The following is a 26565-nucleotide window of genomic DNA, read 5'->3' on the forward strand; positions in this document are numbered from 1 at the left end:
AATAAATAAATAAAATCTTAAAAAAAAAAAAAAAAGAAAAGAAAGCAAGTATCTTAGGATCCTACATCTTTGCAAAATTTAATAAATAATGGAGAAAGGTTTTTACTTATTTTTCTAACCCAGATTTCTAGCATTTCCACTAGTGTCTAAAGAGAGAAAAGGATCACTGTGCAGAACTAAAACCACAGCTGTTGGACTGGGGTGGGGAAATAAACAGCTTTCTGAGTACCTACCGTGTTCGGAGAACTACAATCAACGTGTTCACACTGAACCTGCATATGGACTCCAGCTGGGGGCATGAGAAAAGAGGAGGCTCAGGCTTAGGGAAGGCAGACAGACTTGGGCTTGAATCCCAGCAGGGTGGTCTTGGGCAAACCATGCAACCTCTGTGGGACTTTACTGCCTTATTTATAAAACAGGGTTTGAAATTAAAAACCAACATGTCTCCCAGCTTGGACAAGCTACACTCTAATATTCGAGAGCCAATTCTCAGCCATCAGAACCCCAACATTTGTAGCATCTGATTCTCCAACTGTCCTATTGTGAATGCTAGCACTAATACACTGAATTGCAATTGCTTATCTGTTTGTGCCTGCCCTGCTAGGCTGCACACTCTATAGGGACAAGATGGCCCACCATCCCCTCTACGGCATCCCAGTACCTCGTGGGGAGCACCCAGATACAGGGAGAATTCATTCATTCCACAAATGCTTATTAAGAACAGTATGTGGCACCTTGCTACACTCTGAAGCTGGAACACAGTGTCTCTCCAACCTAGAGCAGCTTTTTCTGAAAGGTTGCTCACTCTGACCCTGGGGAGATCTCAAATGCTGGGTTCTGTGACATCAGAGGACTGTAAAGCACTTGAATGGGGTGTGGAAGAGGACAGCCCCAAAGGACATCTGTAGAGACTATCAGTGGCGGGGAAGGGGTGGGGGATGCTAATGCCAGTGCAGACTCGGGAGCCCACGTGCTGCCTGTTGAGCTGCGGGAGTGGGGCTGGGCCTTCACCTGGGACCCTGTCACAGACTCATCTGTGATCTACTCATTTGTGAACTGATCCCAAATCTCCTCTTAGTCACCTGCTAACAGGCCAGGACTGCAATGTCTACTTCCAGGAGCAGGGGCCAAGTTCGCTGAATCTTAAGCTAAAGCTGGGGTTATTGTTTTTCCCTTAGATATAAGAGGGGACCAGGAAACTTTTCTCAAGTTAATGAAATTTTAGAATTTCTGCTGAGGTCTGAGTACGGCAAGCGGGCTGGAACTCAGCCATGTCCTGGAGAAGAGCAGAAAAACAGGGTTCTCCTTCCTTGGACAGCCTCATGAAAGCGGCTCTGGCCAGGGCCCCACAGGCAAGAGACAGGGGTGGCAGCTGCCCACTCAGGGAGACTCAGATGACCTGTGTTTATTCTTAGCTGTTTTTGTACAGAACCTAAAAAACCTTTGGACTCTGGGCTTGTGTCCAAGATGAGGTGCACAATAAACAGTAAGAAAAGCATCACCCCCTCTTTTAAGAAGACACCGTGTGCCGATCAGGGACTCCTGGTCCCCTAAAACTGTCAGAATCTCATCATTTATAAACAGCTGACAAGCTGGGCCACCAGGCTCCAGTTCCTGACCTGACAGTGGTCATTTACTGCATGACCTTGGGTAAGTCGCTTCCGCTCTCTGAGCCTCAGTTTCCTGAGTGATAAAATAAGGGAGGGGATGGACCAGATAATTTCTAAGAAATCAAGCAGCTCTGGAAAACCACATCCCATCCTGGATGCTAACCCTGGTCTTGAGCATAGTATAGGGGGAAGAACCCTTGAAACGAAGCCTTCAGGAAAAATGCTTCATTGGCTCATCTGACTTCAGTATTTCCCTTAAAAGCACCATCTAGATCCACTGGCAACCAACAACCATTGAGCACCCACTGTGTGCTAAGCTAGCTCATTAACTGCCTCATAACCAGCCCATAGGATGTAGGGACATGTCATTGTCCCTACATCACAGGTGACAGGCAGAACAGTACACTCATCTAAGGCACAGACTATATGGTCACCAAGACGTGGGGTCTGCTTCCTACACGAGGGTCCTTAAGCAAGCTACTTACTTCCTCCCACAAGCTTCAGTTTCCTCATCTGGAACAGAGATAATGATTGCCCCTGTCCCCTGGGCTTGTTTCATGATCTCAATGGAGTGGGCCTGTGAAGCACTCAGTGATGATTATCTGTTACTATCACGAGCACTACGACTGTTGCCATCATTACCATATCTACTAGAGGCAAGAGCAAGTAGGCTAAGGCAGAATGTATAAAAGGACATCACTCAAAATATCACAATAGTCTAAAATTTGATCAAGTCTAAGGACAGGTAAGATGGAGCAGCTCTGGGTCAGTGTTGCAGTGCAAAGTCTTCAAGTAATTGAGCCCAGGTTCCTGAACCTCTTAGCCTCTGGGTCTCCATCTATAACACAGAGGTAATACCTCCCCAGGTTGTAGGATTCTGTGTGCTAACGTGGATGAAAAATTCCTGGCAGAGTGTGCAGGGAGCAGAAGGCTGTGGATGAATGTTCTCTCCCATGCCTTCCCATATGCTTCTTTTGAAATCTCCAAGAATGCAGCCTGCTGGTCCTTTCTTAAACCCCAGACCCTGCATTAGAATTCTCGACACACAGGCTTGATGGCTCAACCAATGGCAAGTGGCCTACTGTGGGACTCAGCTTCTTCCTGAGGGCTGGGTGGAACCAAACTTTGCTAAGGCCCATGTCCTGGGCCCAAGAACTCAAGGCCAAATGTGCACATGGACAACCCAAGCACAGGCATGCACTAACACCTTGTCCAGTGGCCCTCAAACCCCACCATACACAACTGCCACCCAGCCAAGTCCACTGGCCTTGGCATTGACTCCCAGGAAAGTTGTAATCTTGATAGAAGCAATCATGGTATCAACCATGACATCTCCTCCCTTCCCTTTACCATTCACAAAGCCCTCTCACATATGTTAACTGGGAAGGAAAAGGCTGTGTTTTGTTCATCTTTAGATATCCACTGAACAATGCTAGGTATAGATACCCAGAAACTACTTCTCAAATGAATAAATTTTATCTTTATAACAAGATTTTTTAAGATCACCCCATTATTCAGCACTTGCCATTAATTACACACTCTGCTAAGCATTGAATACACATCCTTGCATCTCATCCTGACAACCACTCTGTGAGAAAAGCCTCATATCAATCCCCATTTTGCATAAGAGGAAACTGAGGCTCAAAGAAGTTAAGTGACATGCTATGGTCACATACTATGCTAGTGAGTGACAGACCTGAGATGTGAATCCTGATTCCAGACTATGGTTCTTCACCCCTCCAAGTCTTTCTCCTCCTCTTTAGCCACAAGAGGCAGCAAAGAGGGGAACAGGAAAAAAGTGTATATAGTCTAAAGAAGTACATCAATAACACACTGATCTTTAAATTTGGAAAAATAGAAAAATCCTATTGCTTTTTTAAAATTATGTACAGTTAGTCAGCATATAGTACATCATTAGTTTTTGATGTAGCATTCAACGATTCATTAGTTGAGTATAACACCCAGTGCTCATCACAACACATACCCTCCTCAAGATCCATCACCTGATTACCCTATCCCCACACCACCTCCCTTCTGTAACCCTCAGTTTGTTTCCTGGAGCCCAGAGTCTCTTATGGTTTGTCTCCCTCTCTGATTCCTTCCCATTCAGTTTTCCCTCCCCTTCCCCATGATTTTGCATGCTATCTATTGCTTTCTCCTGATATAAACTAGAGAAAGCAAAGATCAGCAAAATCATCTTGGCCAACAGGACATGGGTATCCGTTCTCTTTTCTCTGACACCCCACCCCCTGGGCACATTATGATTCCTTTCTAGTACATCCTCAGCTCCCTTAGAGCTCACAGCATGGGGGCTTGTTGGCACCTGTTTTCTGCTCTCCTAACTTCCCTCCAACAGGTCTGTCCACCTGCCAAGTACTTACCACTGTGGGAGCTGAGGGAACCATCTTTTGTAAAAGGACCCAGAGTTGTTTAGTTCCCATTTCCTTGGAGGTTTGACCTCTAGCTCCTGACCAAGCTAACAGATTAGAATAAAGGTGATGAGCAAATGCCTGCTAGAAACAGGAAGGCAAGGAGTGACATGGTCAAAGTGACCCAGAAGTAACTAAAGCTTCATGTCCTCTTTCCCACAAGAAAAAATGGAACAGCACAAATGAGGACACTAATGGCACTGACATTCAACCAAAGGGTCAGGGCAATAGGGAATGGTGGGGACTATGGCCAAGCAGAGCATCCCTAGAAGGATGTGGCTGCGGCTCAGCTCAGCCAAATTCTGCTGTGTAGGCATGCAGGCCCTAGGTCACCAAACCTTTCAACTTTCCAAAGGATACCAGACACATATTTCCTTTTTCACCATGAACTCTCCGGATTTTTAAATGCTTGCAACTAATTCTTTACTTTCTTTTCTTAAATAAAACACACGAGTGGGCTGGCCTTGTCTATGAGCTACCTACAACTCTGTATTGATCCTTGCAGCACAGATGGCTCTGCTAAAGACGTCCCCCTGCTCCTCTATGTTTCGAGCCCCCTTGAGAGGTAGCTGAGGCCAAGCCTTAGGTTCTGGCCAGGGGCCTGTGGTAACCTTCTGACCAGGCCTATTGAGAGTTGTCTGCCTCCTCCTATTTCTCTTTCCTAAGGAGACAGAGGTCCTGGAGGCTACATGGTACAGATGGCACAGTAAGGTAACAAGATGGAAGCATCTGCCCTTCCCTCCAACAGACTCCAGGTGGGTGAGGTCTCGGGGCCTATCAGTGTAGGCAGACAGCATTTCTTGCCCTCGCATGTGCCTGGAGCACATGTCTTCATTACAAAACCCCATGGTAGTAGTTTAGCACTTCCAGGGTTCAAAGCACTTTACCTCCCCATTCCTTGCATGGCTCTCCATAAGACAAAACGGGCTTTGTTATTTCACAGATGAGCAACTTGAGGCTCAGAAGGGAACTGAATAGCCCTGAGGTGTGCAGCAAGTGACTGGTACACTGGGATTCTAGCTCTGGGCTCCTGAGTGGACTCTCAGTCCAGCGTTCCTCCTACCACCCCACAGAAGAGCTGCCTTTTGCAATGTGAACTCCCTGGCACTCTCCGGTTCACGTGTGATCTCGCACAAGGACAGCTCATATCCTCCCCTGTCCATGGCTGGTTGCTTCAAGATGCACCTCTTACCTTCCCTGTGGACTTGGTCCCCTTCCAGATGCAGAAGTAACAGATGGTCCAGGCTGCCAGGAGACACAAGGCCAGCTCCCAGCGGAGGTTCCCAATGTGTTCGATCCCATCTGAGATGGCCAAGACCCGGCGCCTATAGAGGGGAGTAGGGAGAGTCACGGAGGCTGGAAACCCACCCTGACCAACCCCCGGCAAAGCTAGTGCTATAGAGGGGCAGGGATGGGCCACCCACTCATTCACCTGCCCTCCACCATTTGCTGAGCACTTCCTCTGAGCCAAACCCAGGGCTGGGTATGGGGACCCGACCCAGCCTTCTGTCTTCATGGATTCACTCATGGGGGAAAAGACAGGCCAGTTAGTAGATGGTTTATGGTAAGCAGGGCAAGGAGAGGAAGTTGTAGGGCCTCTGGAGAGACCAGGAAGCATCTAGCCTATCTCAAGGTTGCCAGGAGACTGTAGCACTGTCCATACACATTCCAGGTCCCTCCCTCAGCAGAAGCATTATACATCCCTGGCCTGCTGAACTAAACAGTGGACACTGAACTTGCTTTGGCCAGTGGCACCTGTGTCACTTCCAGGGCCAGGCGGTGCAGTTCCCCTCTTTCCCTTTTCTCTACTGTTGCTGTATGTATGTATGTATGTATGGGTATGTATCAAGATGAAGCTTCTAGAGGCTTAAGTTCCCGAGTGACTTCATGAGGCCCTTCTGCTACCCCTTGTCCAAGATGTGGTGTGATCAAGAATGCAACATTGTTGCTTTAAGCTACTGAGATCTTTGGAGGTGTTTGTTATCGTGGCAAAATCCAACCAATCCTGACTGATACAGGGGGTCAGGGAAAGAGTTCTGGAAGAAGTGATATTTGAGCTAAACTTTGAAGGATGATAGGATTTAGTCAGGAGAGAGAGGGAGTTAAGGTTGTTTTAGATCGAGGGATTAGCCAGAACACAGAGCATGGGATACCTGGGGAATGCTGGAGCATGGGGATCAGAAGGGAAACACAGAAAAGGTAAACAGAGAAGTATCCCTGGGAGCCCTGAATAACATGCTGAGAGATGGGCTATCCACAGGAGAGGGAGGACCCCTGGCTACACTGAGCCAGTGCCTCCCGCCCCAGTCTTCCTTTAGAACCATCAATTCTTCAGGGTTGACACAGGCCTGGCTCCCAGAGCCCACGCCTGGGGTTTGTGTTTCTTTAAAGTCAAACTTGCCACGCTCCATATTGTGCAGAACCATGGCACCAAAACAAACCCCCTCCAAACTCACTCCACGAACCCCATTCTGGCTGCCAAACCACCCCCGCTGGACCACGCCGGTTGCCTCAGCGCTCTGGGAACGTCCTTTGAGCAAGCAGCTCCCATCTCACCAAGCATGAAAGCCTCCCTCAGTGTGTCTGTCTCCCTGGGAATCTGCTCAGGGCCTGATTCTGCATTAATTATCCAATGACACCAATTAGCCCTGGTCTACAGGCTCCCTCCAGCCCCAGTCCCTGCTGGAGAAATCCAGCAGTCCCCCAAACAAAATTGGGCTGTGTGTAGCTGTGGACCCACCTGAAAGGAAACCAGCTTTCAGACCTATAGCCAGAAGAGGGAAAATCCACTTAAATACACATTTATTGAGCACCTACTATGTACCAGGCACAACTAATACTACAGATAAAAAGGTAAGCGTGTATAGGTTTTGCCCTCTACTAGTATGTTAGACCAAAAAAAAAAAAAAAATCCAAGTTATTTAAGGAAGGCGACAGCCACATAGCTACAATAGGTTGTTCTTTGTTTTTTCAAGGTTTATTTCTTTATTTTAGAGAGAGAGCAGTAGCAGGAGGGGCAGAAGAGAGAAAGAGAGAATCTCAAGCAGGCTCTGTGCTCAGCTCACTCTCACGACCCTGAGGTCATGACTTGAGCAGAAACCAAGTCTGAGGCTTAATGGACTGAGCCACCCAGGCGCCCCAGCAACAGTTTTTTGTGCTTTATTTCACTTCTTATGTCTTAGTAGTTTCTGGCTTTAATTCTTTTAAGACCTACAGGCCATTAAATAAAACCTTCAGGAATATCTATTATCATGACAGAGTAGTGGGCCAAAGAGCACAGCCTTTGTGGAACACTTGCTAAAAATACAAAAATTCCTGCACCTCATCCCAGACCCACGGAGTCTGAATCTTTTCTGTATAGCTCCCTGGCAGCTGCATTTTGCCACACTTCCCCAAGGACTGCTTATGCATGATAAGGCTTCTACACTACAGAAGTAGAGTTCCCTGGCAATGAAGGAATGACCTACAAATCCCACGTGAATAGTATTTTTGAAGAGGACCGGAAGACGGTATCCTGCATCCTTTGAGAAGCTACTGAAGGGCTCGACTTTCTCCCCGCCAAAATACTATGATGTACCCACTCACTCCCCAAATTCTGCAGGGAAACCTCATGGTGCTCATCAAGTACCTTGTTTCTAGATTAAGAGTCTCCTAGGCGACATATATCTACCACCTTGCCCACTGCCCCCAACAGCAACCCAAATGCCCAGCAGCTGGTGAATGAGAAGGGTGAAGCCCACACAGGAGAGAAAGTGAGCCAGGGCAGATGGTGTGCTTTTCCCAGTCCACCCCAGGCTCTGAATTTTTCATTAAAGAAACACTTACATGAGGTCCCTAGCTAGCAGGGGGGCACAAGCACACATGCCTTCTTATTGATATGGTTGTTTTCAGAACTGGAATTCGAAAACTAGAAATGGCACAGGGGTAGAGGGGCAGCAGAGAAGGCAGATCAGCCAGGAGGGAGCTGGCTCAGGTCCCCTCTCTTCCACATTTTGGATGCTACAAACTTTTGAGTCATGCAGCCTGCCTTGGCGCCCTCTCGCTTAATTGAACAATCTAATTCCCAGAATGGGAAGCAGATTACTAAAAGCTACGCGGGATGAATTGCTCTTTTGTTCCACCAGACACTATTTGAAAACATCCCCAAATGATTTTCTTTAGGTTTTACCAGAGCTGACTCTAGCTAGCAATGGACCTTGGGTTTCTAAAGATAGGGGGATCGGGGGCCAGGTTCTCAGCCTGCAGGCCTGTGGGTTGTTTTGAAACCCACAAGGGCAGCCTTTGAGAGCCAGGGGCTGGGCACTCAACTCCGGAGACTTGGAGAAGGCACAGCTCTTCCTGGGAAAAAGCTTTCTTAATGACCCTCCCCCATGAAGAGCTGGGACAGGAGAAAGGTCTGAATAAGGAAGAGTTTGCTGCCAACACCCTGGCAAAAAAAAAGGACCAAGGAACAGACCTCCCGACACTGTCCAGGGAGCGGGAAATGTTGAAGACTAGACAGAACTCTTTGGAGACCTTTACTCGAGTTATACTGAACAACTACTATGAGCCAGGAAGAGAAGCAGATCCTTCCTGAGGCATCTTTTTCAGGCCCTAAGTGTAGAATATTTCTGGAGATTGCTATCCAGAGACTAAAATCTCAGAGCTTGGAGGTATGAGGCCTCTGCTTCTCCACCCCTCTGCATATATAGAGATGGACTGGGTTCAAGAGCTCTGCTCCTTACCAGCTGTGTGCCTTTGGATAAGGGACATCACTTCTCTGAGTCTCAGCTTCTTCATCCATAACATGGGAATGACAATACTTCCCTTTGATAGGTTTTCAACCATCATCTAACCCTCCCCACAATCCTTGAGGTTAAGTATAATCACCATCATTTCAAAGTCATACCAGGAGCAAGCAAAAGCCCTGGGATTTGAATCTAGGGCTCCTGGCTCCAAAGGCCACACCTTCAGGCTCAATGCTAGCTCCTAGATTCCCCCGGTACACTTACCCTGTAAAATGACGGCCTTCCCCTCTTCTTCATAAATTAAAGCTGTTGGTAAATGCATGCCCCCAAACTATATTACATGACATAAAGGTAGTGCATATGTCCTTCATACATTTATTAATTTATTCAAGTAGCACTTATCAAGGTGTCCTTAGTGTGCCCATGTTCCAGCTGGGGTTCTGTAAAGAGCTCATGTTCTAAAGGGGAAAGCAGACAAGAAAACAAAACTGGGCATGGAGAGGGTCAGGATGGAGAAAAGCAGGGACCCTCACTGGGGATCTGGCCAAAAACAGGATGTGGATATGTGACTGAGTCAGGGGGTCCTGGAGGGTAGGAAGAGAATTAGCAAAGAAGTGGCAGAGAGAGCATTGGGGCAGAAAGGCCACCAGGTGCAAAAGTCTGGAAGGAAGGCTCGGTGAGGTCAGGAAAGGGCACAGCATGTTGGGTCAGTGTACCAGAAGCTAGGGTGAGAGGTAGGGGTGAAAACAAGGCTGGAGTGTGAACAAGGGCTAGACTATGAGCCTTGCTAAGGAGCTAGGGTTTCATCCTGAGGGCAACAGAAGCCTAGTAGAATCTTAAAACTCTTTGGCTGCAGTGGGAAGAATGGACAGTAACGGTAGAATGGGGCAGGGCTCCCTTAGTTTAGACACTAAAGGGGGAGGGTCTGGACCAAGGTAGGGGAATGGTCCTGGAAGGAATAAGTGGACTTGAAAACAGCACAGGTACAAAGTGACTGTCGGGGTGGCAGGTAGCAGGGAAGAGGGAGGTCTCAGCTGACACCCAGCTTCATACTTGGTTCGATGTGGGGTCATTAGTTGAGCAGGAGTGGAGGTTGAGCAGGTGGGAGGAGGAGGTGGTAAAGAATCGATCTTTGAGACAAGATGATTCTGAGGATTGTGAACACCCAGGAAGCCGCAGTGCCCAGAGGCAACTGGAGCTCTGGCTGTAAAGCTCAGAAAAGAGCTGCAGGGATAAGATTGAGACCTGAACTTAGGGTGTGCTGGGAGAGCATGAGGCTGCCTGGGGAGAGCTGGAGGAGGAGGGAGAGGATCTGCCACGGAGCTCCCAGAACCCCAGCATTCACAGCGCAGAAAGAGGAAGGGAGGAGCCCTTGCAGCAGGCAGGCAGGTGTGAGCAGAAAGGCAGGGGAGCAACAGGAGAAGGGGGTATCCCTGGAGGCAGAGGGCATTCCAGAAGGGGAAGCAGCCCATCTGCCACGTGCTGGTGGGCAGTCTGGTGAGAGGGAGGGTGTTGCGGGATTTGCAACCAGAAGGTGTGGTAGAGGCAAGGCGAGAGGATCCCTGTAGGGCAGACCCAGGCTGCCCTGGGTGGGGAGCAGATACATGATGGGACCCTGGTGAGGTGGCTCTTTGGGGAAGTTGGGCTCTTGTGGGTCAGAGGCTGTGGTAGGTAAAAGGATCCCACAGAGTACAAAAGCTGCTTTGCTTATGCCAGTTTTATGTCTGCTTATGCACCAGGTTGGTGCAAGTGGGGTAGTTAATGGGTAAGGGGGGATGGGGTCAAACACAGGACGGGATAGGGTGTAAGTGAGAAGAGAGGGGGGTAGAAGAAAGAATACACTCGTAGAGATGTTGCCATTTGCTACAGGAACAGGAGGGAAAGAGTTGGGGAAACCATGAGGCCAATTTGAAAACAAACCATCCTTATTAAGAGACTGTCAGGAGAAGACTGGAAGGAGCTGGCAGTGGAGGGGACCATGGCAGATGCCACTAAAAGCCCTACAGCTTGCTACATTCAGTGCTTCCTGTGAGGAAGGTCTGAGGATTATCAGACCCATTTTATACATGGGGAAACTGAGGCCAAATGAGGTAAAGCACCTTGCCCAGATTAGGACTTGAAATCAGGTTCTTCTGGAGCCCATCCTGCATCCCCCAACTGCTGTCTCATCAGAAAGGGACCTAGGGAGAGAAGGCATCTCACTCAAGGGCCCTCCTCCAACCTTCAGGGTCCTAGGGAAATTGCTGGAATCCCAAATCCAATCCTCAGGCATCACTCCCTTCTCAGTGTATCATACTCAGAGAGACTGGGTCCAGCGAGAAGGAAACAGCCTCACACCTGGGGCTTCCCTAGCTTCCAGAGCCAGGAATGGTCTGAACCAGGAGAGCAGAGAGGGAGCAGGCAGCCAGGCCCCCCCTCCCCCCACCCCCAAAGAGCCTGGGAGAGGCTGTGTGGGAACAGCTCCCAGCACGGCTGGTCAGTCGGGGAGGCCTCATCTTAATGTCCAGCACGGAGCCGGAGCCGGCAAACACATCACCTTTCTTTAACCTGCCACGGAGGAAGTGCTGCCAGGGACCGCCCTAAAAACTGGCGCTGAGGGGCCTGGCTATAAATAGCCTTGCTGGTCTTCCCTTCTGGTCTCCCCAAGCAACAAACAAAAAAGGGCCCATCACCAAAACAAATGTGCCTTCCCTGCCCCCTCCAGAACTTCTCTGCCTCCAGGGTTCTGCTGTCACTTCTCTGGGAAGAAATAAGAGCTGCTCCCAGCTCTCCCTGCATATGGGGCTCACTCCTCTGGCCCCTAGCAGGAGTCCTAAAACCGCCTGGAGGCTCAGGGCAAGGAACCCCCTTGTCAAGAAAATGAGGCCTCCTCAGCATGCAACCTTTGAGCAGGTGCAAACTCTATGCTACGCTGAGTACCCTGAGGACTAAAGCCACAAGGAGAGGAAAGCAGGGCATTCTGCCCTCAGAGAGCTCACTACCCAGGGGTATAAAGACCATAATAACAAGGACGTAACAGCTTGGCTTTCCCCCATGTTTACTCCCAAGGGGAATGCAACCGTTACTCCCATTTCACATATGAGAAAACTATAGCTTATGCAAATTTTCATGCCCAAGAAGGCTGAGGCAGAACCTGAAGCCACATCTGTTCAACTTTAGAGGCAGAGCTTGGACCCACTGTCTGGTCGTGGGGAAGATAGGCCAGAACCGTGTATTCAGGGAATACAACTAGGGACCCAAGTTGGCCTGAGAAATCCCTGTAGGCGAAGCAGAAGTCCTCACCAGCCCCCAAACACACCCTGACTTCTCTACTTTATAGCATTCATTCTTGCTGCTCCCTCTGCCAGGAATGTCATTCTCAATTCTCCCAAGCTATAAAAACTCCACAGGTCCTTTAGGCACCTGCTCAAATAATACAAAACTTCACTAAGTGCTTTCTTGGCCCTTAGGGTCAATCCCTCCTTTCATTAAAGGTTAAGCAAGCATCTACTTTGCACCAGGCACTCCTAGGTCGGGGCAACAAATTTTTTCTCTAAAGGGCCAGATAGTAAATATTTTAGGCTCTGCAAGCTATAAGGTCACTGTCCTAACTACGCAACTCGATCCTTGAAGTGTGAAAGCAGCCACACACAATTTATAAATGAATGAGTATGGCTGTCTTCCAATAAAACTTTTTTTTTTTACAAAAACAAATGGCAAATGAGTTTTGGTCAGTAGTCTCCAGACCCCTGTCCTAGGCTAATGCTTTCCAAAGAACACTAATCCCTCAATCACTCCAAGTTCTCAGGTCACACCAGGCCCTCACTAGAGAAAATGATGTACACTGTAGCCCTCCTTTGAGAGTCTCAATGATCATAAGAATATTAAAGGCTCTGAGAATTCCTGCAATAAAGACACTTTCATAGCTCTCATTCATCCAATGTTTCCCAAGTTTACTCAGAAGTGCTCCCTATTAGAGTGCAAATTAAAACCACAATGAGATAGTATTTCACACCCATTAGGGTACACCTGCTAGGATGGCAGTAATCAAGAAAACAATAACAAGTGTCCTCAAGGATGTGGAGAAATTGAACATCATATATTTATTTCTGGTAGGAATGCAAAATGGCTTAGCCACACTGAAAAATGGTTTGGCAATTTCCTAAGAAGCTCAACATAAGGGACACCTGGGTGGCTCAGTGGGTTAAGCCTCTGCCTTCAGCTCAGGTCATGATCTCAGTCAGAGTCCTGCGATCGAGCCCCACACCTTGCTCTCTGCTCAGCAGGGAGCCTGCTTCCCCACCCCCGCTCTCTGCCTGCCTCCCTGCCTACTTCTGATCTCAGTCTCCCAAATAAATAAAATCTTTAAAAAAAAAAAAAAAGAAAAAGAAAGAAAGACTCAACATAAAACTCAGAGATTCCACCCCTAGGTTACTCATAATAGCCAAAAACTGAAAGTCACCTAAATATCTATCAACTGATAGACAAACAAAATGTGGTATATCCATAAAATGGAATGTTAACTAACCACAAAGAGAGATGAAATAGTGATCCACATCAGAACAGGGTTGAATCTTGAAAACATTATGCTAAGTGAAGGAAGTCAGTGATAAGAGGACCCACACTGAATGGCCCATTCATATGCAAAGTCCTAACCAGGCAAACCCAGAGAGAGGTGGAGGAGTGGTGGCCTTAAGGCATAGGTGGGAGGAGAGATGAATTGCAAATGGGTACCAAAGCCCTCAAGATGGTCATGGAAATGTTCTCAACCAGTATTGTGATGATCTCACAATTGGCAGTTACTCAAAATCACCGACTTGCACACCTACAGGGGAGCAGTGTATGGCATGTAAACAGTTATTAAGAAGTTAGGAAGGGAGTGTCCCCTGCCACCATTCTGCCTTTCCAAAGCGATACTTGCTAGCATGACACAGAACATGCGCTGGAAGAACACTCTGGCACTCTTGTGTCTGTGAGCTTGTTTTGTTCCCATTGTTCAGAGGAAACGGAGGTTCCCTGTCATTACTGACCTCCCCTTGGATCACAGACTGGTGGCTCACAGAGCCTGTACTTGCACCCCAGCCTCCTGTGCTGCAACCGCTGGCGGGTGAGATCCAGGGAAGTAGAAGGTGGTGAAAAGAGGAGAGTGAGTGTAGAAGGGACTGTTAAAGCATCGAAACTCAGGGAAGTCTCCCAACACTTGTACTTCATGGGGAGATGTGAAACAGAGGTACTGCTGGTCAGGAGGCAAAGGGCAGAAGGGACAAACTGGGCAGCAGAAGGGCTGCCACAGCTTTTGGAAACCCACTGGTTCTTAACAGAGTCCATCCTCACACGGGTCACACGGATCCCCCGCAGAAGAGAGGACCTTGCCACCCATGGCTGGGGTCCCAGGACCCTCCGATTCCTGAGCCTTTCTCCTCCTTGCCAGGACTCTGCCTACCCCTAACCTGCTGCCCAGGCCTTTCCAGCCCCATCCCATGGGTTCCCACAGTACCCCACCTCTGCATCATCAGCCACCAAAAGCTCTGATGGAGTCTGTCTTTGCCAGCCCTGGCCCCTCTGAGATGTTCTGTGTCAAGGTTGGCAAGGAGTCACTGTCTGCCATGGAGGGACAGCAAGCAGGAAAGACACACATGCCATTAGGAAAAGTCCTTGGTGACTAAGGAGATACAGAGTAGGGAGTGGGGATCTGCTCCCACCTCCTGTGTCTCCCTCCAGGAGATCTCCACCCTTCGAATGTTACCTTATCCTTGGTGGGGGGGTGGCGGGCAGGCTGGATGCAGGAGTGAGAGGCACTACCACTGGTCAGTTACTTACTACCCACGCCTGTCACTTCACATGGACTGCACCCTGAAGCCTGGGACAGGTACACCCATTTCACCAATAAGGGAATAGAGGTTTCAGATCACATGCCCGGGGCCCCACAAGTAAGTGGGAGAGACATGTCACCCAGTTCTGGTGCTTCTTCCCCATCCTGGATGTCTTCCAGGAGCAGTGTAGGAAGATTTGATAGCAGCCCCTAACTTATGCGTTATTCTGTGCCTGAGTCTGAATGACAGTCATTCATTAACGCCCGTGCCACCAGCCGCAGGGCCATACGCTGGAGGCCAGCATCAATTTACATCTGTCATCGTAGCACATCAGAGTCTGCCGGGTCACACACAACACCTGGCTCAGCTGGAAACCACAATATTCTTTTAAAATCAAGGTTCAAGCCTTTTCCTAAAGGAACCTCTTGAAATCCAGTGAAGACAGAGCCCCAAAGATGGTTTTATTTTGTTTTGGCGGGGCTCCAGAGCTTTCTCTTCATTTATTCCCCTGTTAATTTCTCCCTTATTCCATAAATTATATCTCCCCATCTGCTAAAAAATATTCCTTCAAGAGCGTCGGTCCACCAGCCTGCAGAGAGAAGGGACATGTCGGTCAGATTCTGCCACATGATAGAACAGGCAGCTGCTGGCGTATCAGACGTGGGCAGGAGGAGCACAGAGGGGTGAAGTGACACAGGGAGGACTGGAGAGGTCTGCTCTCAGCCCGGGTCTGCCTCTGGCTTGCCGAGAGAGGCAGTTTGGACCAGACCCTAACCTCTCGTTGCCTCAGAATCCCCTCCGTAGGAGGAGGACCCCCACAGTGATGCCACACCATTTATCCCGGGGATGGGTGGATTAAATCGAAATAGCATGGCGAGAGGGCATGCTCGGCAGCGCACACAGCCAGTGCTTTCCTTCCCTTGCTGTACCCAACAAGACATAAAAGGAACCTCAGACAAAGCCCTTCTGGCTCTGTAAACTGCAACTTCCCATTATTTAGTGTAAGACATTTTTTGTGAAAACAAATACACTCATGGCTGATTTTATATACAAATACCTTTACTCCACCAATCAACAAAAGATCATAGGAGCAGATCAAGCTCTTCAGCACTTACTAAGCCCAAATACTACTGCTCCCATTCTGCAGGCAACAAAAGTGAATTGCAGAGAGATTTAAGTAATGAACACAAGGCTAATAAATGCAAGCAAAAGGATTCAGATTATTGCTGTTTGGTCCCAAAGCCCGGGTCTCTGCATCCCTATACTGTATCACTGTTCTTTTAAAGAGCATTTCTGTAATTCTGTATATGAGCCAGGCCTCTACCCTCTGCTCTGCTCACAGTGCTGTGTTTAGACTGCATCAGCAGCAGAGCTACAAACTGGTCCTTCTCAAGGCAGGGGCTCTGTGCAAGCTGGCACCCCAGTGCTGACAACTGAGGGCAAATAGCTCACAGCTGGAGAGAGAGGGACTCCCCCCACCCACCACGGGCACTTGGGCCTCCATCTCTAGCAGTGGGGGAGAGCTGCCTGCTGTTCCTTGAATGGGACACCTGGGTCTTGCTTCAGGGGTGGTTACCAGGGTGGATCTGATGGAAATAAGGGAGTCACAACAGTGGCCTATGGCAAGTAATCCCTCTGAGTTTCAGCAATGTGGAAATGGAAACCCTTTTGTGTGTGCTCTTTTCCCTTCTTTTACTTAAACAGAGTTTCTATATTTTCTGCAAAAAAACCCAAAAAAACAAAAAAGAAACAAAACAAAACACAAACTACTTTTTTTTTTTTTAAACAGAAACTACTTTTGCAATAAGGAAATCCCAGTGTTTACTGGAGAACCCACTTCTGTAAAAGAGAGCTGACCTTTATTAATAGATCTAAATTCCTGAACCTGGGAACTGATTTCCTTCAATAGACATGGCAAAAAAGAAAAGTAAAAATGTTACTAAATATACAGGGAAATATTGGCAGGAAGAGATTCTGAATTGTTAATAGTTGTTTCTTGGGGGGAGGGGCCAGGAGGAACATACTACAGCAGACTCCAAATTCATACATTAAATCCTAATCCCCAAATTGATGGTATTAGCATATGGGGTCTTTGTTAGGTGATTAGGTCATGAGGGTAGAGTCCTAATAATGTGACCAGTACCCTTATAAAAGAATTCCAGAGAGTTCCTTACCCCCTCTACTAGGTGAGGACACAGTGAGAAGACAGCCATCTATGAACCAGGAAATACGTTTTCACGACACACCAAATCTATCAGCACCTTGACTGTGGACTTCTAGTCTCCAGAACTGTGAGACATAAATTGTTGCCAGTCTGTGGTATTTTTGCTATAGCAGCCTGAACCTGTGAAAACACATATTTAATATGTGATACAACAAAAGTATCACATTTATGTAGCTATTGTGTTTGAATCACTTACCACACTCACTACTTTTATAATCAGTGAAATGTTAAATAATTACAATAAAGAGGACACAAAATGCCAGTTCGGGTTTGCTTTGGTCCATCTCCTGAGAGCTGGGAAGAGCTGCCCAGGCCTGCTCCTTTGCACTGAGGTTGGTGTGGCAAAACCTTGTACATCTATGTCAAGGGGACTTCCTCCCTGCTCTCCTTAACTCAGGGCCCCTGGCGTCTCCCTGGCGGTGAGGATTGAGCAGCAGGAATTAAGGGAATTCCTCAGTTCATTGGGGGAAGCACCTGTAAGGAGAGGCAGCTGCCCCCTCTGATGCACACCCCAGAGCAGGGCCCTCTGGAAAAACCAGGGCTGTCTGGGGGCAGTGGGAGCTGACAGTTTTGAGCTCTGGTATACGAGGTGGACAATCCCTCAGTTTCTCCAAGATTATGTTTAATGGAAAAATTGTTGTTTTTTTTTTTCTTCTGCCAATCTGCTTGGGCCGATATAAAGTTAAATGAGACAATGTTAACAAAAAGGACTTGTAATAGATAAATAATGACTAGTAAGGTGAAACCAGAGTTGTAATTGGGATTTGTCACTCAGGAGAGATCATTGTTATAAATTACAGTGTATTCAGTAACTCCTCAAGCTTCTTTTTTTGAATTATGAAATAATCATGCTTTTGTTTTTAATTTTTTTTAATTCAAATAGTACAAAAAAGTATAAAGCAAAAAATAAATCTCTTTCAACATTCTTGCTTGCCCTCCATCCCACTCCTGGGTGAAAACCGTGGTTAACAGCTTCCTGTGTATCCTTCCAGAAAAAAATCTATGGGAAGAAGGTATATACATATATTTTTATAATTATAGTATTATATACAACATTCTACACTGTGCTTTTTCTAATTAATTTTACCTTAGAGGTCTTTCCCGTATCAATACATTTTCTGCTCATCCCTTTTTAGCAGTTCTTGCAAAAATACCGTAATTTATCTAATCAGTATCATAGTTAAGAACATTTTACATGCGTCCTTTTTTTTTTTTTTTAAATGATCACAAACGCTGTTGCTGTTGGCATGCTGTTCATAACTAGCATGGTCACCCCAGTGGAATAAAGTTCCAGAAGTGGGATTCTGGAGACAAAGCAAATGCGCTGCCCACACACTGAGGGTTACTGCTAAGTTGGCTTCCACTGCTGTGTAAAAGCTGGGAGAGTCCAGGCAAATTTAGAGCCTCCCATCTGCCCCCATCAGGAAAAGCCCACCAAGGATGTGTGCAGGTAGTAGGCATCTTAGTGCCAGTGGGTAGGTGGGAGTCATTAGTGGATCAGAAGGGCAAGTTCTCTTACTCTCCCAGGGCATGGCATGGCCAAGCAGAATTACCTTCATCCCCATAAGACTTGTTTCTACCCATCTTTCCTGATAGGTAAGGGTACCATTCCCTCCCCCCCTCTCCTGCCCTCTCTCCATGCAGAAACTTCAGTTTCATGTGCCTAGACCAAGAAAGTGCTCCCATGACCCCTGCCTCCTGCCTCCTGCATCCACCTGGCAGCGTGGGTGATCTATCTTACTCCCAGATCCCACCCTGTTATCACATGGATATGGCCTTTGGAGGCATCCCACAGGATGATTTCAAACCCTTTAGAAAGGCACTGAAGTCCTTCATACTTGGCTCCAGCCTCCCTGGCTCCCTGCTCTTCCCCGAACACCTCCAACACGCTCCCACTGCAGGGTCATGGCTCCTGCTACTCCTTTGACTCGAGGGCTCATCCCCAATATCCACCAGGCTGCCTGCCTCCCTTCTCTCAGGTGCCTGCTCAAAGAGGCCTTCCCTGATCCTGTGACACTCGTGCTCCCCACTTGCTTGTTCTCCAGCAGACCAATCCTGACTGAACCTAATACTTTCCGCCTACCTTGTTGTCTGTGATGTCGACTCCACCAGGCAAGTCTTTGGCTTTGTTCCTGCTGTATTCCAGAACCCACAATGATACGCGACATACAGTAGGTACTCAGTAAAGACTTGGGACTGACTACATATTCTGGCCCTGCCTACTTCCTCAGCAAAGCCCCCCACCATTCCCCAGTCTCCACAGGCATGGACACTACAGGTAATGTCTATAAGCCTCAACATACTGCTTCAGGTCATTGGGTTCTTGCCTGTGCTATTTTCTCCACCAGGCATGCTCCTCACTTACTCCACTGGCAAACACATAAACTTCTATTCTCCCTGCAAAACCCCATTAAGCCTCATCAGCTCTATGAAACCTCCCCAAAGCCCAGGCATCCAAGCTTCCTCATCTTAGCTCAATGCAACCATCCTACAAATATCTGTTGCTTTATATTTCAAAAAAAATTATTTTATTTCATTATTATATGTTTACTTTCCAGGTTCCTCCACTAAGCTATGTGCTTCTTCAAGGACAGATAGCATCTCGGCGATCATCTAGTTACTGATAAGGTGCCCAGCACCCAGTAGGTTCTCCACAAGTGTCAAAAGAACAATCAAGTAAAGTAAATGCACCAGGAGCTGTTCAGGTCCACTCTGAGGGGCAAACAGACCAGGCTGAAGAAACTTCTCTAAGAATCCTGAAAAGAATCCACATAGGCTTGAATGATAGCTTCCTTGTAAAAATTAGCTACCACATACTGAGTACTCACCACGTGGAAAGCACATAGACCTCATCTCATCTAATGCTCCTGGCCACCTGAGAGTTAGGTCCTATTACCATCTCATTTTCAGGGAAGCAGATGGAGACTCAGGAGGGTAGCTGCCTTGGGTTGAATGCTGTGCTAGTGGAGGAAGTGAGGACTTAAACTGGGTTCTAGAACTTGCTGGCTGAGGTCTACACTGTGTACACGAAGGGTACACATTGGGATTGGGGTACTCCAAACTAGCAGAAGTAGACAGTGCCACCTGATGTTGGCTTCTGACTTAGGGAAAGAGTCTGGGGGGCACTTCTGACCCTTCAGTAAGAGACACAAAGGCTCCTTCAGACATACAAGCCAAGTCTGCACAAAGATCAGCCATGAATCCACACCTGCAGAGGTAGGGGCAAAACTGGGCATGGAGCCTCAGTACCAGGAACTAATTCAGACACCCCATTTACAACCCATGAAAGTTCTCCTTTAATCCTCACAGAGATCCAGAGAAGCTGGCAAGGCAAGGAACAGGGCTAATCCCCATCTCACGAACAGGAACGTCAATCACAAATATTCTCTTTCTTCATTCAACCCTTTCCAAAGGGCCTAAGCTATCCTGGACTCAATATAGGTGAGGACGCATTCAATCATCATCTCAGCCTTGCAGATGGGCTTTATCATGATTACCTGCCTCTGAGGCGTTAAAAAACATCCATTCATTCATTTATTCCCTCCTCCACTCATCCATCTCAACTAATATTTATTAAGTATCTAGAATGTGCTGGCAGGACAATAGGGAACAAATAAGGCCAGTCCTTGCTGGCATGCGGCTTATATTCTAATGGAGGGAGGGAGAAAATACACAAATAAAGACAAGAGAATTTCAGTAAGTACTGTGTAGACAAAATAACAGAGAAATGTGGTTGAGAGGAGCTGAGTGTTGATGTAGGTGGGATGGTCAGAGAAGGCATCCCAAATGACATCTGCATTAAGATGTAAGGATGAGAAGGAGCCAGACACCCAAGGATCAGGTGAGGAGTCTTCTAAACAAAGGGAACAACAAAAGCCTGTGACTGAGCATGGGACAAATACATACAAAGGACAGAAAGAAGGCCAGTGCAGAGGAGGGCAATGGTAAGGGGAATGAGTCTGAGAGGGAGACAGGGTTCTGGCAGGCGCTAGGTCCACAGAAAGAATCAGGGTTTCGCTCCAGCTCTTCTGCCTCCCAGAATTTGTGTCCAAAGAAAATCAAGTGGCCAAAATTATTTAGAAATAATTTAATTTTAAAAACTATCCAGTGAAGATAAACCAGGAAGATAAGACCTCATCCTCCTGAATAAAGATATAGAACTGAAAACCCTTAGAGCTTAATTTAGGCCCAGCACACAGTATGTGTTCAACAAATGCTAGTTGAATGGACACAGTGCAAAAGTGATTTCAACTGCATACACAGCAAACATGGACTTGCTGAAAACCTGCAGATCAATGGGATTCAAGGCCTTAAGTGAAGAAAGACCAAAGCCCACCTGATATCATGATGCTAGTTACATGCTTGACAGTACTTGATCCCACCAGAGGACATGGGCTTAACATTTAGAACTACAAACATATTTAGATAAATGCTCAGATGCCAGATGTATAATAAGTTATTAAGAAAACCAGGATGGCCTAATTTTGAAATCGGCCCTCAGAAAGACAAATGGCCCCTGCCCCCTAGACCTCCTGCCTGAGCAAGAACCCAAGACTGACCCAGGGCCAGAACTGTTCTCACTGCCTAAATCAACAATTTATATACTGAAAAAGGAAATGAACCTTTAAGATGGGGTGGGGAGGATCAGGTTGGGCCAGGTGTCCAAGGTCAAGGTGAAGCCATGGGCAGTCGTGGGCAGGAAAGTAACTATCTTGTTACTGATTTTATGATAGTTTAGGGCTTGTCTCCCCTCTGCTTCTAGAGGACTAGAACTGTATCCCATGCTTCTGCCTCCCCCAAATGTGCAATGGTCCTTCCTATGTGCAAACACCAGGAGCTCAGACATTTGTGGAATGAGTGAACAGGCAGGCAGCTGAGGGTCTATTTTTATCAAGCGGTGTGGTCCTGAATGAGGTCCCTGGAGTTAGAGGCAGTGAGCAAAGGCAATAGGAGCACATGTGGGACCTGACCCAAGGGGAGGCATCTGTGTGCCGGCCACATAGGGAAACAGCAAAAGGAACCAAAGAAGAAATGCTTCTGAGGAAACTTGATCCAATACTTGAAGAACTGTCACACTGGCAAGGAATTAGTCATGCTCTATCCAAAGCCCCAGAAGTCAACTGTCAGCTAAATTTAAGGAAGAATTCTTTCTGAGCAAATTATGTGTCAAACTGTGTTTTGTGGACTGCTAGCACTCCGGGAGTGGGGGCGCAGTACGGGAAGGAATGGAAAGATTCCAAATGATTCCACAGGAAAATATGTTGAGGAATTTGAGTTAATCAAAGATAACAGATGTTCTTGCTGAAGAGCACAGCTTTTGGCCCTTCTCAAATTTATGTGGCCCCAACAGCTTTCCATAGGATGTTATGAATATCTCACAGAGTCTCTGTTCTAAGCTCATCTCTGAGAAAAGATGAATTAGAGCTGACAAAAGCATCTTATGAAAAGCGGAGTGTCACACCAGTTTTTAAGTACTTTTAGGATATAAAATTCAACACTGCACACATAGTACAGATGCAGTCTAGGAGAAAACTAGAACCACTGGTTTATTCTCCCATAAAAAAGTCCAGATAGACTTTCATCTGGAATGGCCAAGTGGAAAGCCAAAAGGTCCAGTTACACATGAGTATGTAGATTAGCTGTCTCCTCCCACCACTTGGTGCCCATGTAAGTAGGTGATATGGATATTACAAAGAGATCCTGGAGGTAATCAATGTTGTTGGGTGAGCAGCTTAATGACAGGATGAGTTCTTGCCAGAGCCCACTCTGAATCCTCATGGAGAAAATACTGCCTGCCTTGCTCCCATTCATCTATCCATTCTGTAAATATTCACTGGGCGGGGGGGGGGGGGGGGGGGGGGGGGGGGGGGGGGTGGGTCTTCCATAGATCAGCAGTAGTAAGTAAAGCCAAATAAGGTGTTCCTTTAGGACTACCTTTTGGGGAATACAGACAATAAACAAATCCACTGCACAAAAAATGATTTAATTAAGGTTTTCTATATATATTACAAAGGAAATAAATGGTGCAAAACAATGGTAAGTTACACAGAGATCTTCTCTAGTGTGGGGTTTCGGGATGGGTTCGCTGAGGAAGCGGAGACCCTGTTTTACAGGTCCTCAAATGTGCAGGTCAAAAATAAGTCTCTGTGACATTCCTCTGGGAAATCATGGCCCTGGAGGGCTGGGAAAGGCCACACAGCCCTACCCACCACAGTAGCCTCCTCTCTAGCACACATCTTATTATGCTATATTTGGGACAATGACTCAGTAGGTCTGGGGAGGACTAGAGAATCTGCATTTCTAACCCAGTGATTCTCATGCTGCTAGTCTGCAAACATTTAAGTAATACTACTGTATTGGGCATTTTGAAAAACCTAAATAAATGGAGAGCTATACCATGTTCATGGATAGAGAGGCTCAATCACAAAGATGTCAATTTTCTTCAAATTAACTTATAAATTCAATGTACTTCCAACCAAAATCCCCATGGAGCTATTTTTTTTTCTTTATTATTGTTTAACCTGAAAGCTGAATCTAAAATTAATTTGGAAGGCAATTTTGGAAAAGAACAAACTGAGGGACTTGTCTTACTATCTCCAGGTTTACGATTAAAGTACAGGTGAGGTATTAACATACAATTAGCCAAAGAGAAAATGTAACAGAACAGAACAGAAAGCCCAAAACAGACCTGTACTTTTAGGAGAACTATATATGCAAGACAGCATTACAAATCAATAGGGAAAATAAATACTACTGAAGGAACTGATAATTTACATTTTTTAAAAAAACAAAACCCTGAACTCCTACATCACATCATATGCAAAAATAAAATTCAAAATAGGTTATATCCCTCAATATGAAAACATAAAACATTTAAAACTCTTGGAAGAAAATACAGAAGATTTTTACAACTTTGGGGTAGGGAAATACATTTTAAATAAGATACCAATTATGCAAACCAAAAAGAAGAGACTGGCAAATTTGACTTCAATAAAGTTGAAACTCCTGTATGCCATAAACAAATAAGAAAAGCCACACAGTAGGAAAAGCTATTTCCAGCATACTTATATTCAGAATGTATCAAGATACTAATATCTAGAATGTATCAAGAATTCCTACCCATGAGAAAAGACAATCCAAGGAGAAAAGGATAGGAGCAAGAAGGTCACAGATGAGAAACCCAAATAGAGGAAAAAACATGAAACTAATTAGAGGAATGCAAATTTAAAATACTAAGATTCAAAACTTTAAAAAAAAAAAAAAATCAACCAGACCAAGTTTCTAGAATATGGAACAGCAGAGTTTTCATACACTATTATTTAGAAAGTAAACCAGAATGATCCTTTCAGAAAGCAATTTGACATTATCTGATAAAACCCATGATGCATGCACCCTACTACTAGCAATTCCACTACTAGGTATACCGCCTAGAAACCTCCATTCACACAGACAGGGAAGCATGGAAAAGACATTTATTGTGTGCTTAATAACAGTGGGAAACAGGAAAAAGTCTAAATCCCCATCAAGAGGAGCTGGCTAAACACAATGTAGTCTTTTTATACATTGAAATACTACACAGCAGGAAAAAAATTAATGAACCAAACCTATATGTATCAGCATGGGAACATCTTAAAACCAATACTGAGCAAAGAAACAAAGTTGTGAGAGAATATAAATAATGGATACCATCAATATAAAATTTTTAAATATGCAAGAAAGGTCTAGGCACTATTTGGGAGATGAATATATTACATATTATTTGCATACAGTTTATATGTAACATAATTTTATACAAACTTACATGGTTACTTATTAAAATGTATGATTATATATTAATATATCATGTGTATATACATATGTGTGTGAGATACACACACACACACACACACACACACACACACAGACATCATGTATAAATATGAGAATGCTCAGTCTAAATTCAGCATCGTGACCTCTAAAGAGGGAAGAAGATAAATGGTATCTGGGGAGAGAATTAAAATCACTCATAAAACCACTGGCCCTCTACACTACTTATAATAAGTATTAGGGATTAAGGTAAGGGATGTTCTTGAATAAAGCCATATTTTTTTTCAGATTGAAAGCCTCTGAAAGCATTTAGCCCAACCTCTGACTCAGAGAGGAAGCATCTCTTCTGTACCTGGAACAAGGGATCCTCCTACCTCTACTCAGAAGATGCTAAGTCAGGGCCATTGTGTCCTATTATGCATGTTGGTAATGCACAATTCTGGAGCACACATTTCACAATATAAATGATGCCCTCTAGGGTTGTGCAGTGAACAGCTTCTATAACCATTTGTGGCAGCCCTATAACCGCTAGGTCATAGACCCCTCTGGAAGGCTGATGAAGAATGCCCACCTCTGGGAAAATGCCCATCCACACAATTACTGCTTATAATGTGGGTAGATTCAAACACCTCCCCAACAATGATTAGAGGTCCTCCACTAGCTGAACATTTTCAGAGATGGGTGATCACAAGCTTCAGAAGTACTTGCAGACAGTGCCGTCAAACTAAGCTCTTGCTTTAAGCACATTTTAAACCAGCCTCTTTATAACCTCTATCCATCAATGCTGATCTGCTTCCCTTGAGCATGACACCTCAGCTACTGAAAGAAAATTAATCCCCCCTCTCCCCCACCCAGACTTCTGCTTTCCAGACTAAATATAGTTTTGACTTAGGTTATTACAAACACACTGTCTCCTCTTTTGTTAAAATGCCTCTTTTTTAACTATCACTTTATGAGTGCTTCTTACCCTAATAAGCAACCAGGCATTCTGACAGGTCATCAAAGAACAAAAAAATCGTTTCTCTCAGCTGCTCCTTTGGGAAACCACTAAAATCTCCAAAGCCGTCAAATGCCCACAGAAGCTAGCAAGTGCAAAGCCGAAGAAAGAAGAGGTCAGGCTTTTCCCGGAGTGGGGCAACGTTAACTGAGCAGAACCAGGACAGAGGCCTCACAGGCCAAGGGACACAAATCATTTTCCACTTACTCCCAAAACTCCATGACGGGAGAGGTGGCATTCTGCAGGGACACATGACTGTGGTTGCTCATGTTCAGTTTCTGGAACTCCACACAATTCTCTACAGTGGAAACAAGACAAAAAATAGAAGATTAACCTCTGCAAGGGCTGGACCTTGGGAAACATTCAGATTTGATGATGCAACCAGCTGGTTTTACCTAGCCGCTCCAAGCAAACATGCCTCAGAGAACACTGGGGAGGGAGATCAATAACTTGTCAGTTTAAGAGAGAGGTCTGGTCAGATTAGAACAGGAGCAAAATTGGTGGGGGGGCAGGGCACCTTCTCTCAGTCCCACTCCATACATTCTATCCAACTCTTCCTTCCTGCCTTGCTCCCTCTATTTCTCTACTGAAGGCCTGTCCATGGCATCTCTGTCCTGCCCAGTGGCCCCAGCAGGAATGGCGGGACTAAAGGAGTTGTATCAGTCATGGGGTCACTAGGATAGTAATGCATTTGAGACTGAGTTCTTCATGTAGAACACTAACATTGCAGCTGCCTCATAAAGACATGATAACTGGATGAAATGTCATGAGCCTGTATGTGTAAAGGATTTCTACTTTCTTCACCATTCCCTCAATTGATCAGTTGGTCCAAGAAAAGATGTTGAATGTCTCTTTATTTCATGAAACTTAATGACCAAGGGGGATTTGAATTTCAGGTAAAAACATCCAACCGTTGAACCTTAATGGCCCAGATCAACCTCCTCCTCCAGGAAGACTTCCTCAATCTCCCTCCCCTCAAA

General features: G+C 46.1%; 1 protein-coding gene across 1 annotated transcript in view; it reads right to left on the bottom strand.

Moving 5' to 3' along the window:
- Nucleotides 1-26565, bottom strand: part of SLC6A11 (solute carrier family 6 member 11) — a 126365-nt gene that overhangs the window by 93480 nt on the left and 6320 nt on the right. The window contains exons 4-5 of the mRNA XM_047744689.1: nucleotides 25793-25883; nucleotides 5232-5364 (exon numbers count right to left, since the gene is read on the bottom strand). Of these exons, the coding sequence (XP_047600645.1) occupies nucleotides 5232-5364; nucleotides 25793-25883 (224 nt within the window). The remainder of the gene's footprint in view (nucleotides 1-5231; nucleotides 5365-25792; nucleotides 25884-26565) is intronic.

The sequence above is a fragment of the Lutra lutra genome, chromosome 1, assembly GCF_902655055.1.
Source record: "Lutra lutra chromosome 1, mLutLut1.2, whole genome shotgun sequence".
Taxonomy (NCBI): Eukaryota; Metazoa; Chordata; class Mammalia; order Carnivora; family Mustelidae; genus Lutra; species Lutra lutra.